Source organism: Glandiceps talaboti, chromosome 11 (assembly GCF_964340395.1).
Source record: "Glandiceps talaboti chromosome 11, keGlaTala1.1, whole genome shotgun sequence".
Classification (NCBI taxonomy): domain Eukaryota; kingdom Metazoa; phylum Hemichordata; class Enteropneusta; family Spengelidae; genus Glandiceps; species Glandiceps talaboti.
In genome coordinates, this window is record NC_135559.1 from 14226838 (window position 1) to 14241258 (window position 14421).

At 36.0% G+C, this 14421-nt stretch overlaps 1 protein-coding gene across 1 annotated transcript; it reads left to right on the top strand.

Annotated features, from left to right (window-relative positions):
- The first annotated feature begins 875 nt into the window (after nucleotides 1-875).
- Nucleotides 876-10091, top strand: LOC144442316 (activating signal cointegrator 1 complex subunit 1-like). The gene is made up of 8 exons (XM_078131630.1): nucleotides 876-1221; nucleotides 3303-3506; nucleotides 4092-4270; nucleotides 5143-5232; nucleotides 5562-5608; nucleotides 8121-8240; nucleotides 8435-8645; nucleotides 9197-10091. The coding sequence occupies exons 1-8, from the start codon at nucleotides 1116-1118 to the stop codon at nucleotides 9317-9319; spliced, it is 1080 nt and encodes a 359-aa protein (XP_077987756.1). The 5' UTR covers nucleotides 876-1115; the 3' UTR covers nucleotides 9320-10091.
- The last annotated feature ends 4330 nt before the right edge of the window (nucleotides 10092-14421 follow it).

Below are 14421 nucleotides of genomic sequence, written 5' to 3' on the forward strand. Positions count from 1 at the left end.
AAAATGACAACATATTAGTATACGTAAACTTAGCTTTTACTGACACCATGTACATTATTGGCAAAACGTATCAACCAACGAACATACAGTGACTGAACTTGGGGCTATCAATGTCTCGGTTGTAAGTATTTCAACTCTATTTCACATATTTTTACCAAATAAAAATTGTGCAAGCAGAGACATTCCAACTTCCATCAAAAGGCTGTGAAGCGGAATCTTTCCCTGTAGTCTCAACAGTAGTATTTCAGGTTTCATTGAGTCCGTCGGGTGTCTTCGGATCTGACGCTATCTGACGCTGAATCTGACGCTCAATATGACGCTAGCTGAATCTGAATCTGAATCTGACGCCAACTTTATACTCGTTGATAAATAAACTATCAAACGTGAAAGTAGTGTGTTTGTGTCTTCTTTCCTCAAATACTAAAGACAGGTAATGTTTTGTCATAACTTATATTGCTGACAGTTGCAGCTATGTGGTAAAAAACACATGATGCTACTATAGATAAAATGGTGTGAATATATTTTCTAGAGGCGCAAAAGATTCTAACACATATAACATGGGAGATGATAGGGATAACCAGGTGTTCCTGCACCTCACGCTACACAACTCCTTGAATACAAATTTATCAGTAGAGGTAGAGGTTTTTAGGCTAAATATCATGGTACACTTTGTGTTCTATTCACATAACTACTGGGTAACACTCACTCCATAGTAAATTTTGTGAAATGGGTCAGTGTTCTGAAGTTTATGATACTGAATTCCATCAGAGACACAATGCAGTGGGATTTGTGCCTGCAAAGGTTTGTCAAATGGCCTATGAGTATGACATGTATGAGGGCGCCCTCATCCAAGACATGAATCCAAGATGGCTGCGCCCATGTAGAGGTAATGTTGTGGTTTCTCCGATATGTCCAACAAAATATTCTGACAACCGTTACTCCCGAAACGTTTGGTGGAGAAGTCGTTTTCAAAGATAGTGGTGCCCCACGTCCAGACATAGTATATATGTGTCGAAACACTCTGTTTCCGTGCATTGCAATACAATATTGTTTCCCCAGACGTCGGAAATATTTTGATAGATGCGTGCGGTTGCATAATCTCACTTCACTCAATAATGGATGTTCTTAGGCCAACGCTGATCACCGTCAATGGACGGATTTATAGGAAGAATCAAGTAGAGATGTCAACCCATCGACCAGAAGAAGACGAAGATTTCTATAGTAGGTTTTCTTTTTTCAATGTTCAATCCTCTCGCTCACTTACTCACTCACTCATTTATTTTGTTTGTTTGTTTGTTTGTTTGTTTGTTCGTTCGTTTGCTTGATTGCTTGCTTGTTTGTTTGTTTGTTGGTTGGTTGGTTGGTTGGTTGGTTGGTTGGTTTGTTTGTTTATTTATTTATTTATTAAAATTAGATTACTAGTAGTTCCAAGATCTATGGTTTATTTCAGTAAATCAACAAGATCATAAAACAAGACCACCCTGACAGTAACTTCAAGTATTAAACCCTAACGAAGTAGACAGATCTAGTGATGTTGGAATTTTATTTTCATACAATGTAACAAAAATCAAAATGTTAGTACAAAACTATGATCATGGAAGAGCAGAAGGTGTATAAAACCAACCAACTAAAATGCAGTTGTAGTTGGGTATACCTTGCCACGATACCTCACAACTCGCAAATGTAACTGGCAATATCATCCGATTGCTTCAAAAAGTTAATGAATTTACCTCAGTCTTCCAAAATATTGGAAAGAATATAACTTACTAGGAGGAAGACTATTTTTGTATTCACTATTATTATATTATTATGTACAGACAGAGCTCAGCATACTGGGACACAGTTAGCCCTATGTTGAGTTGGTTACCCTCTTTGTGATATGCAAGATATAGAAAAGTTTGGGGTTTCTTGAGACATTGGTTATTACAACTAGTAGCACTGAATTAAAGCACTTTCTCTATGTGCTACACTCATTTATAGCATTCATATTACAACTAGTAGCACTGAATTAAAGCACTTTCTCTATTGTGCTACACTCATTTATAGCATTCATATTACAACTAGTAACACTGAAGTAAAATATTTTCTCTGCTACAGTCGTTTATAGCATTCATGTTACAACTTGTAACACTTAAGTAAAGCACTTTCTCTATGTGCTACATTTGTTTATAACATTCATGTTACAACTAGTAACACTGAAGTAAAACACTATTTCCTACACTTGTTTATAGCATTCATATTACAACTAGTAACACTGAAGTAAAGCACTTTCTCTACTCATTTATAGCATTCATAGTACAACTAGTAACACTGAAGTAAAGCACTTTCTCTATGTGCTACACTTGTTTATAGCATTCATATTACAAGTAGTAACACTGAAGTAAAACATATTCTCTATGTGCTACATTTGTTTATAGCATTCATACCAAGTGTAAAAGTATACAGTTTCAATTGGTTTGTTCACAAGCCCAGCAGTATTTGGCATTTCTAATGTGTTCAATTAGCTAATAAACAATTGTGGTACATACAGAAAACACATTACTTTGGTGTTACAGGTTGTATAAAATTTGAAATAAAAATGACTGAATGAATATTGACGTCATGATGACAACAAATCAACTAAACGCTAGATAACACAAACACAAACTAGAACTGTTATTGATACATGTCAGTATCAGCTATAAATGGACATTGATGTAACTACACTCACAGTAGGCTGGCATCTCTGAAAGAGTTTTTTTCAAATGATAGCACATTGAACCTCATTCACTGTTTAAACTTTCTTGATTACAGGGTGATTATATCCACAAACCAATGCACATCACGTCAGTGCTACAATCCACCTGTGAAATATATCACTTACAACAAGAATAGGAAAATTGGTGTGTACTTTAAGGCCTAAAAAAATTGTTTGGTTCTAGCTACCTGACCTCATGTAGTTTTTCACTGCCGACCCTAAATTATTTTTATGCCTTTGAGAAAAAAAAAATTAGAAATCACAAAAATTGCAAAGTCTCATGAGAAATAGTGGATGTGGAAACTGACATCAACTTAAAAGACAATATAAAACGGTTCTCCCAACTTGTAGTGACTGTACATCTGATGGGAAGAAATCAATAACACAGAGATTATATGGAAAACAATGGAAAAGATAACTACCTGAACTAGACACTAGCTCACACATGGAGAAAAAAAAAATCTACCTACCCCACCTATTCTTAAATGGAGCGTAATTGGAACCACACAATTTTTTTTAGACCTTATCTTAGTTTGCTGACTCTAATCTTTCCATTTATTTGTAGTACCTGAGGATGATACTTACATGGATGAAACATGTGATGTGTTAGCAATTGAACAGACTGATAAGGGATTCAAGCTAGCTGTGGAGATGCCAAGTGCCTTCTTTAGTTTCATTATAGGAAAAAAAGGACAAACCAAGCAGAGAATTGAAAGAGAAACAAGAACACAAATATATATACCAAGGATGGGCCACGAGGGAGATATAGGTTAGTATTTCCCCCTCATATCTAGGTTAAAAAGCTCATTTAACGAGTTGGATATAGGCTTGTATTACCCCAAGTGTTAGAGGTTCAAAAATCATCCAAAAAGAGGGATATATAGGTTTGTATTACCCCTCAAGTGTATAGATTCAAAGTTCATCCACCATGAGGAGGATATAGGTTTGTATTAACCCTCAGGTATAGGTTCATAGTTCATCCACCATGAAGGGGATATAGGTTTGTATTACCCCTCGTGTATAGATTGAGAGGATATAGGTTTGTATTACCCCTCATGTGTAGGTTCAGAGTTCATCCACCATGAGGGGGATATAGGTTTGTATTAACCCTCATGTATAGGTTCAAAGTTCATCCACCATGAGGGAAATATATGTTTGTATTGTCCTTATTAAATATATCTTATCAACTTGAAAGTTCATCCAAAGTTTGACCACTAAGATGGACATAAAAGTTTGCAATGCTGCTCAGTCATAGTTTTTGCAGCTTATGTGCAAAGTTCACCTTCAGGGTATATCACCTGACTTATCTCCATAAACCCCAAAGTAAATGCTATGGTTGTTGTTTTTTTCACAGTGATCACAGGGCATGATAAGAAGGGAATTACGTCAGCCATGACAAGAATTGATGTACTAGTCGACTCTGCAAGACAAAGACAACAATTCACACATTTTGTCTCCATTCCTATCACAAGTAAAGATGTAACGAATGGATTTGAAGATTTTAAGCTGGATGTACTCCGAGAATGCCATGGGGTAAGTAGAATTTGAGTGCAGCTTAGACTTGCCAATTACCTGATTTGCATAAGATTTGCTAGATTATGAATAACAATTACCTGATTTGCATAAGACTTACTAGATTATGAATAACAATTACCTGATTTGCATAACATTTTGGATTACAAATATCAATTACCTGATTTGCATAAGGTTTGATAGATTACAAATATCAATTACCTGATTTGCATAACATTTTGGATTACAAATATCAAGTCTGTTTTGTAGTATATCGTAGGTCTCATTACATATTCATAACAATTACCTGATTTGCATGAGAATTCTTAGATTACAAATATCAATTACCTGATTTGCATAACATTTTTGGATAACAAATATCAATTACTTGATTTGCATAATACTTGTTAGATTGCAAATATCAATTACCTGATTTGCATAACATTGTGGATTACAAATATCAAGTCTGTTTTGTAGTATATCGTAGCTCTCATTACATATTCATAACAATTACCTGATTTGCACGAGAATTCTTAGATTACAAATATCAATTACCTGATTTGCATAATATTTTTGGATTACAAATATCAATTACCTGATTTGCATAAGGTTTGATAGATCACAAATATCAATTACCTGATTTACATAACATTTTTGGATTACAAATATCAATTACCTGATTTATATAACATTTTTTGGATAACAAATATCAATTACTTGATTTGCATAATACTTGTTAGATTACAAATATCAATTACCTGATTTGCATAAGGTTTGATACATTACAAATACCAATTGCCTAATTTGCATAACATTTTTGGATTACAAATATCAAGTCTTTTTTGTAGTATATTGTAGCTCTCATTACATATTCATTTCTAAATTGCTTTTAGGACCGTGGTGTGGAAGAAAGTATTTTCCAAAACCCTGTGAAGCTACATTTAACTTTTGGAACATTGGTGTTACTTAATCCAAAGGAAGTGGTACGTATGGTTTTGTCAGGGTCTAAGTTTTTACCTACCACAATGAGATTGAAATTGAAATACAGTGTTTTTGTGAAGCCAGTAACAGAAAGAGAGAAACTATGGAAAACTGGTGTAGTTTCACAGACACTGTACCAAAATTTGTTTGGGAGCCCTGTTAACTTGGGAATGTTGATACATTTTACTGAGTAATCACTCTAAACAAAAACACTACAGTATTGATTTATCATCCAAAAAAGTTCCTTCTCAGTTATTTCCCCAAAGTAAGCTTGTTAGACATCTTATCTCCTCTACATATCTGGTACTAAACACTTCAATTTTTTGTCCAGGCGAAGGCTGGTGCAATATTGGTAGAGTGTAAAGAAGACCTAATTAGGTATGTTATGTTTATACATGTACATTCTATAATAGTCTGTAACTGTAACAGAACCCCATGATGGTTAAGTGCCAATGTGGAGTACCCAGGGTATGAGCATGAGTACATGCAGTCTAGTTCCTGACGACTGTATTCCAATTTTACACTTCATTATGTCGTTATCTTCATACACAACATCTGGTCAGTGTCGTTTACTCTCGCACAGAATACGGCGTATTCCGGTTATCGAACTTCCGGTTGTTTCGCAGGAAAGTATCGCGAGAGGGCGCACCATATCTGACAAAGTGAGGGCCAGAATTTTCGTCATGGCATCTAATAGTATGGCGATGTATGAAGCTGTCAACAAAATGGGCGTAAAAGAACTCCGTGCATTCATAAAAGAGTGGAAAATTACTACTTCTAAATCTACTAGATATCGCCAGAAATGCTGTCAACCTTGGTCTTGAAACACTAGAAAATGATAATTTTCTGAGAGAACGGAAGAGGAGACGAATAGTGGATGTCAAGCATCAAAAGATAGAACTAATCGACAGCGGAAACATTGAAAGTTGGACGGAGGACCTTCGAAATATACCCGATGTAGACATGATAAACATATTTCTTTACCTTACTGGTGTCTGTTGCTTGACAAAAGAACGATTAGAAAATTACAAATCTGACAACAGCTTCCAATCTGATTAAAATCCGATGTAGATGTTGGCTGATCGTTCATTGCTATTTTACCTTCGTTATTTTGCCTGAATTGACCTTCTTGGTACATGTTTACATTTTTTAGCTTGCCTGATCGCCTCCTCTACGATCAGGCTAAAAAATGTAAACATGTACCAAGAAAAATAATATCAGGCAAAATAACGAAGGTAAAATAGCAATGAACGATTAGCCGACATCTACATCGGGTTTTAATCAGATTGAACAGCTTCCAGCTACAGTCATTGCAATATTGAGAGTTCGGTCGACAATTACCAAGCCACATGTTTATATTGATGTCGACGCATACTTAGGCCTTTCTTGTTTATTAGAACAGTGGTGTAGCACCACGGGTGAAATCATAAAACTTTGTCCGGAAAAAAACATTTCATGTACTGGTTATAAGTTGGCATAAACATATTTGTATTGATATACTCGCCTCCTCTACCGATCAGGACAAAAACGTAAACATGTGCCACGAAGGTCAATTCAGGCACAATAACGAAAGTAAAATAGCAATGAACGATTAGCCGACATCTACATCGGATTTTAATCAGATTGGTTTTATACAAGCTGCAATAACTGTAGCGTATATTGTGATTTTGAGGGTTCTTTCCTCTGTTTTTGTACCTTTTTCCGTTCCGATGTTTGACTGGAAGCAATCGCTACAATTTCTCCAACGGTAACGCAAATGGACGAGGTCACACTGAAAACGTGAGTGAGATGTCAGTGTACTACCCGTTTCAAAATGTTGCTACTTTTGGGTTTTCCTCACCATCGAATTGCAGAGCCAAACTTACGCGAAATATTAGGAGAACAAGAGGTTAATTTGCTATTTCGTTATTTGATGGGCGATAATGCAATATTATAGCGTAAAGTTACGGGGAATGACAGAAAATCTTTAGTCAGTGGTTACGATGCCTATAGACTCTATGCTTTGCAACAATGCGCTACAATTCTGGCCCTCACTTCCGGTTCTAAAACAGCGCCCCTAGTGGCCAAACAATCATATCTTTTATCTTTTCGGGGCTTCTTCGATAACCGGAATACGGCGTATTCTGTGCTTCCCCTACAGTGTTCATATAAACATGATGACATCACCCCCCCCCCCCCCAACGTGACTTTAGTTTAAATAGACTGGAGGTGGAGTCCTAGTTGGACATTTGCATATCATAGTCAAAACTGAAACAGCTGTACCAATGAATATTAATGAGCCATAAGGACAACCTGCCAATTTGTGATTGATTACTACTGACATGCACCATTTGTGCTTCGCCCAGCTTGGGGTTGAACCACATTTAACCCCTTGAGTAACGACATTGACTAGACGTAATGTGTGAAGATAACGTAGTGTAAAATCAGAATACGGTTGTCAGGAACTAGACTAGCATACATGTGGTGTTATTTTAGCAGTTTACAAAATGACAATGATGAGTGCAAATACCTATATCACACATCATACTCATGCCTGTATTTGTCAATACAAAGAGAATAGGGTGGATATCATGAGATGTTTTCCCATAAACCTTTGCGGGAAATCCCCAAAATGACCGAACACATGTCAAGTGCAGTAGGGCTTCTTTACAAGATTTCAAAGTTAAACAAGTTACCAAGGTGCTTATCAGAATTGTATGTAAATTGATAGCAGTAACCAATGCAAATATTAAAGGCAGAAATAAGTTTGACCAGAATTTTCCTTCAATCTAACATGAAAGATTTTTGTGTTATCATCACCTTTTATTTTTCAATGAAAAACTAGAGTTCAGCCACTGAATTTGTGATAAAAACATAACAAAAACTTTTTCAATTCTTTGTTTTACTTCAGACCACTACTCAAAGACAATCCATTACTATTAGATGTAGAAGGTATTGAATATATGAACGACGACCCTGGTGAAGTTGATGTCCTGTATGCCAAGGTCAGACCACAGGATGGATCTAATAAGTAAGTCACTAAATGTCCTGTATGCAAAGGTCATGCACTGATTGTTAACATTGGTTACTTTATACATAAAGAAATGCAGCAAAGATAAAACCCGCCGTACCTTTCTCTCCTTTAAATCCACAGTTACTTTAGCCAACAAATATACATGTAAAGTTGTTTATTCCGGTTTCACTTTTTTGTATTTTGACATACAGACTACAGGACATAGCAGATGGAATCGTAGCAAGGTTTGTCACGTCAGGTCTGATGCAGAAAGACTACGAGAGAGTTAAACTCCATTGTACAATCATGAACACTTTATTCAGGAAAGATCCTGCTGCAGGGGGTGTGCGTGGTAGTCAGAACAGCCCAGAGCAGAAAGGAATGAAAGAAAGAGAATCGTTTGATGCAAAGAAAATTTTATCGGTAAGTTGATATGAATGAAGACCAATATGTGATCTCTTATCATTCTGTGTCCACGCTCAAAATATACAAGTTTTGCCATCTTCAAATTCGGAAATCCTAATTATTCGGAACGTTTTTATTGAACTTACTTAATATTGGATACTAGCGCTTTATAAATGACTTGATTGATTGATTGATTGATTGATTGATTGATTGATTGATTGATTGATTGATTGACCCATTCAACAAATCTCTGAATTTATTTGGACAAATAAAGATTATTATTAATACTTTATTTCAGCAATGAATTTATTTTAGCTCTTTTCTTATTAGATTAGGTACATGAGAAGCTAATCGTTTATTACTCCCTAGCTTGAGTATAAATGTGTATCTCTTGCAGGGTCAGTCCACTGTTTTGCACTCTTGGTGTAACTCTTGACTGTATACAAGTGCATGTCATCCCCTCTAACATCAACTCATGCTTTGACAGTTATAGTTTGTCTAAAGAACTGAGAAGTCTTCAGTCTGTACTACTACCACTCATGATATCTTTGTCTGTTTTTTTTTTGCAGAGGTTCGAAGGCTTCAAATTTGGTGTTCACCATGTTGACACTATACACATTTCACAAAGATACTCTACAGGATCTGATGGCTACTATGCCTGCTCTGCATCAATCAGTCTTCCACATGAATAAAAACAAAGGAATATTTAGAATCACCATCAGGGGAACACCAAAGATGACAGCTTGTGAAATTTAAATCGAAACCTGAAAGACAATTACAAGTGATGAAAAGAAAAAGAAAATGAAATAAAATGATCAGTTGACATCACATGATAGTGGTGTCAATAAAATGTAATCATGTTATTCACTAAAATGAAGAAATTTCTAAATACAACTATGGCAAACTAAGTATCGTCAGGCTTACACAGACAAACTATTGTGACATGTTGACATAAAGTACCAATAGATATTGATGTAATCACACTTGCAGTAGGATAGCATTTATGATACCAAGTTTTACACAAGTGTCACATGTAAGACCACATTCAGTATTTACGCTATCTTCATTACATGGTGATGGACCAGGGCATAATTTCAGCCACTTCTGCAAATCTATCATATGTAACAACAAAAGTTTTAATCTGTGTCAATCTGATTAAAATCCGATGTAGTGTACACTTCGCTTTTTGGCTGTTACATTTACTGTCATTTGTTCTTTTGTGAGCACTCATTGCATCAGACACAACACCATAGGCATTCCTGTACCAAATCTAAGCACCGAGTGAATTCACTCAACGGATGAGAATGCATTCTGCGCTGAAACATACAGGTACAGTTCTTCAGCTCGCAGACAACGATGTTATCATTGTTGTTTGGTTGTTCTCTTTCTTTTAATTTCAAACGTTGAGTGTATGTATTGTAAGATGGATTCTGATTGGCTACCTGTTAGTACGAGATTTGGTACAGGAACACCTATGGTGTTGTGCCAGATGTATGTAACGAGTGCTCACAAAAGAACAAGCGACAGTAAACGTAACAGCCAAATAGAAATCACAAATTGTACAATACATCAGATTTTAATCAGATTGAGTCTGTGTCTATCTTAGTTTGCCGATAGCACATTTTCCCCGAGTAATTGTATTTGAATCATTTATGGATATACAAGAGTTCTTTAGCCATATATGTCATATAAGTTATAGATAAAGGAAGAGTTCAGAGAATAAATGCTTGAATTTACATACTTAATAGGAATTGTAATTTAATGTACCATTCTGAACAGCCCTTTGTGAGAATCACAACATTTGAAATCTATAGCATGGACGACCACCACCTTACTGTAGACCCCCGGTGTAGACCAAGCTGACTAGACTAAGGAGTTATTTCGATACTCTCTCTCATAGTGTTTGTAATTAATGCAACTGGCCCTCTGGTGTTTAGTGGCATGGAAATGTTACAATGGAATATATAATTGAAAATAAAAACATTTCGATTCAAAATAGTACACAGCACACACACACACACACACACACACTCTCTCTCTCTCTCTCTCTCTCTCTCTCTCTCTCTCTCTCTCTCTCTCTCTCTCTCTCTCTCTCTCTCTCTCGGACCTAGTGCTTTTGGCTGGAATATTGTTTGCAGTACTAGTGTTCACTCACGTTACTTTAGCTACAATGTCGTCACGTTAACGTTAGTTTTTGATTTTCAGCTTTGAAACAATTATGGCACCTACCATTACTCATCAAACAGTGTTTATAGCTACGAAGAAACCATGTCTTTGGCTAGATACGTAACAAGACTGAGAACACCAACAACGACAGATCTTTGAATCTATCGTAACTGCTCGGACTACATTCGGATTCCATACACAGGTGTGCATGTACTCGTGGTACTCGCTGAACACAACACATAGAAAAAGTTAGTCATGTTACTTGCACTATCTGATACTAGTATTGTACTGTACAATCGCTTGTTGGCAGTGATTTATATACTCTTGAAAACTATTAAGTAGTGTCTGCAATCGATTTGTAAAATCAATAATTTATGTACTTCTATCAATCTCGCTTGTTGCACTTTAGTCAATAAACAACGTATTAAAGTCGGACGAGCTTCAAGTTGAGTTTAATTACATATACATGTAAAATTGAATATAAACAATACACTTTTGGTTGTAGCACTGTTACGGTCAATTATATAATCACATCCCAAACTGGGGAATATAATTTGGAAGAATATACTCAATCGATCAATTGTCTACAGTCAGTCAATCTGTATTTACTTTATTTGGAGTATAGACAGTGGTTTCCCCCTCCACTGTCTATGCACAGAGTAAGAATGTATAAAAAACAGAGACAAGGGAGAAATGTCTTTATTGTCTGTGATGAAAACAATCGTCGTAAACCACAGCCCCTTTTACAGCACAGTCCAAGACACACCATATTTCGTAGCTTCAGCAGAATGGATGAAAAGTTGAAAGTCTTGTACTCCGTTTGTTGTACTATTTTGGTCGTAGAGGGAGACAAACAGAGAGTTGTTGATAGTTGAAGAGTTGACGACTGTTGTCATTCGCATGATTGGGCAACCAATTAGCGAGAGGAGTGAAAACAAAGGTTGGTTGATTGACTCATTGTATGTGTGATTAATTTAATACAAAAAGAGACCTGTATGATAATAGCTAAGGTCTACACCAATTATTACTTAGTAGAAAATTATATAAACATCAGAGGAAGTTGGCGTGTGAAAATATGACAACGTTTCTTTTCGATTTCAAGGTGATCCCGGACTTCAATGATCGCGAAAGATCTTCAGTTGGAGTCTACTAAAAAAAAGGACTGCATTACATGTATCTAGCCTGCGGATAGTCTAGTCCTGCTTGCATACGGAGTAAGTCGTCCCTTCCTTGCTTCAGCCAGTGTTGAGCGAAACGCTTGCACCGTCTGCAACTAGCGGGACAAGACTGCGGAGCCCGGGCTGCGGAGTTCTGGCTGCTATTTAAACCCTTTATAAACCTCGTTTGTTATATATATATATATAAAAATACAATATTTCTAAATTGACATGCGTTGTTAAAACTATCAAAATCCACACGCGACGGGATTCCAGGCTAAATGCCAACATTATATTGAAATATGCGAATACGAATCTCCATCCACGCCCATTTCGCCGGTGATCACCCGATGAATCTACGTCCACGCCCATTTCGTGATCACCCGATGAATCTACGTCCATGCCCATTTCTCGATCACCTGCGCAGTGATAAACAATAGTTTACGTAATATTACTTTTACCTATTTGAACACAGGAAAATGTCTGCAGCTGAAACTAAAGATCAGCCATAAATAAGAATTGCACGGTTATTTTTTTTGCTCCTCTCCTAACTTTTCTTTGTAATCAGCAGGAAATGAATATTTGATATGTAAGTTGACTCGGATGCCAGTAAATTTCAACTCACCATAAATGCCATTCCAATCTGTTCTTTATTACAAAGTACAGGAAATCTTGATAACAAGATAACATTTGTTTACCAGACATCGTCATGGCAACTTGGTTTAATGAAGCATTTCAGAAATGTAATGTCTGAAAAATACAAACAAACTTGAATCAATATTTGTGTCTGATATAGGGTCCAAGAATGAGACTTGTGGTTCGAGGACTGGTAAAATTTAGGTCAGAGATTTAGGTAAAGCATGCATTCTCGCAAACCCATCGTCGTAATCCACAGCCGTGTCGCGGAAGAAATAACAGCTCTGGTTTGCGAGAATGACCAAGTTGTTATTTCTTCCCGAGACACTACGAAATGACAACTTCGGCTATGCTGAGTTTACACTCTAAATGTTACATATATTACTTTGGAATCAAGCCATCGGCAAACTGAAACAGACACTAAATAAATAGATAATTGTTGTTGTATGTAGTAATATATTACACAGGTGTATGACAGCAGTACCTTGGTTATTTGTACATAAATGTGGCCTAACAAGCAAAAATTGTGTGGTTCCGATTACGCTCAATTTTAGAATATTTTTTTCATATGTGAATGTGTCCTTCAGGTAGTTATGTTTTCCGTTGTTTTCCATATGGTCTCTATGTTATTTGTTTCTTCTCATCAGATGTATAGCCATTACAGGTTGGAAGAACAGTTTCGTGTCAGTTTCCGCATCCACTCACTATTTCTTGCGAGACTTCACAATTTTCGCGATTTTATTACTTTTTTTTCTCAAGTACGTAAAAAAAGTTTAGGTTTGGCGTGAAAAACTAGGTAGGGTCAGGTAACTGGAACCAAACAGTTTTGTAATGGTCTATTCAATCTGTAATCAACGGAGATTAAACACTGAATGATATTGAATGTGCAACCACTTTTGAGGAATGAAACTTTGTTATCAGAAATGCCAGCCTACTGTGAGTGTAATTACATGACGTCATATGCTGGTTTATACCAACATATTGCAGCAATAGTTTCAGTTTGTGTCAATCTTAGCATACCGATAGCTTGGTTTCCGTAGTAGTATTCGGATGAAATTTTGAATTATTTTCAACAAAGCTTGGTAGAGGTGCTTCTGTGTACAAAAGGAAGTTTTATAACTGAAACTTGTCGTTGTCATTTTACTTACAAACAAATGTATTTAGTACCCCCCAAATTACACCATAATGTTTTTTTTTAAATATAATATCTGATTACCATCTGAATTTACCAGACAAGATTCGACGTGTTTGTTTTTTTAAATGTCGAAATGATATAAGGATATTTCCATACTATTAAAGACAAAAATAACCACATTATAAACTAAAAGTTAAAATATGTATACGACGTAAAAATACACTCACTTATTTGCACAAATGCTGATCTTTTATGGGATGGGGGAGGGGAGCTATAATCAATGCAAACAGCGAATATGGATAGAACGTAATAAAAGAAAGTATATCTACCTCATGTAAATGGTTTTTGTAATATATGTAAATAGAGACATGCATGCATTCGTGATTACCAGTAGTTTTAAAAGACCTTGTGGGAAGGAAATACTGTATATGTAGTGGAATGTTTTACGACAAAGGGTCATCGGGTCATTGTCAGAATTCCAAATGACAACGTGGATGCACGTATTTCCATTTTCATTGCTTAATTTGAATACACATGTACATATTAAATGAATCCTTCCTTTGTCTTCATTCACTGAACCATGGAAATTCCTATCGCGTGCAGGAGAATTATTTCTAAGCCAATCTGGAGTACGAATTAATTGTAATTACAATGAAGCTCAGTTATATATATAACGAAATTATTTGTATCCTTTGATGTG

Bases quoted from the DNA above. Each gene is read 5' to 3' on its own strand.
- LOC144442316 (XM_078131630.1), top strand. From the start codon at position 1,116: ATGGATGTTCTTAGGCCAACGCTGATCACCGTCAATGGACGGATTTAT. The intron at 3,507-4,091 runs GTTAGTATTTCC...TTTTTTTCACAG, and splicing joins GGGCCACGAGGGAGATATAG to TGATCACAGGGCATGATAAG. The intron at 5,609-8,120 runs GTATGTTATGTT...GTTTTACTTCAG, and splicing joins TGTAAAGAAGACCTAATTAG to ACCACTACTCAAAGACAATC.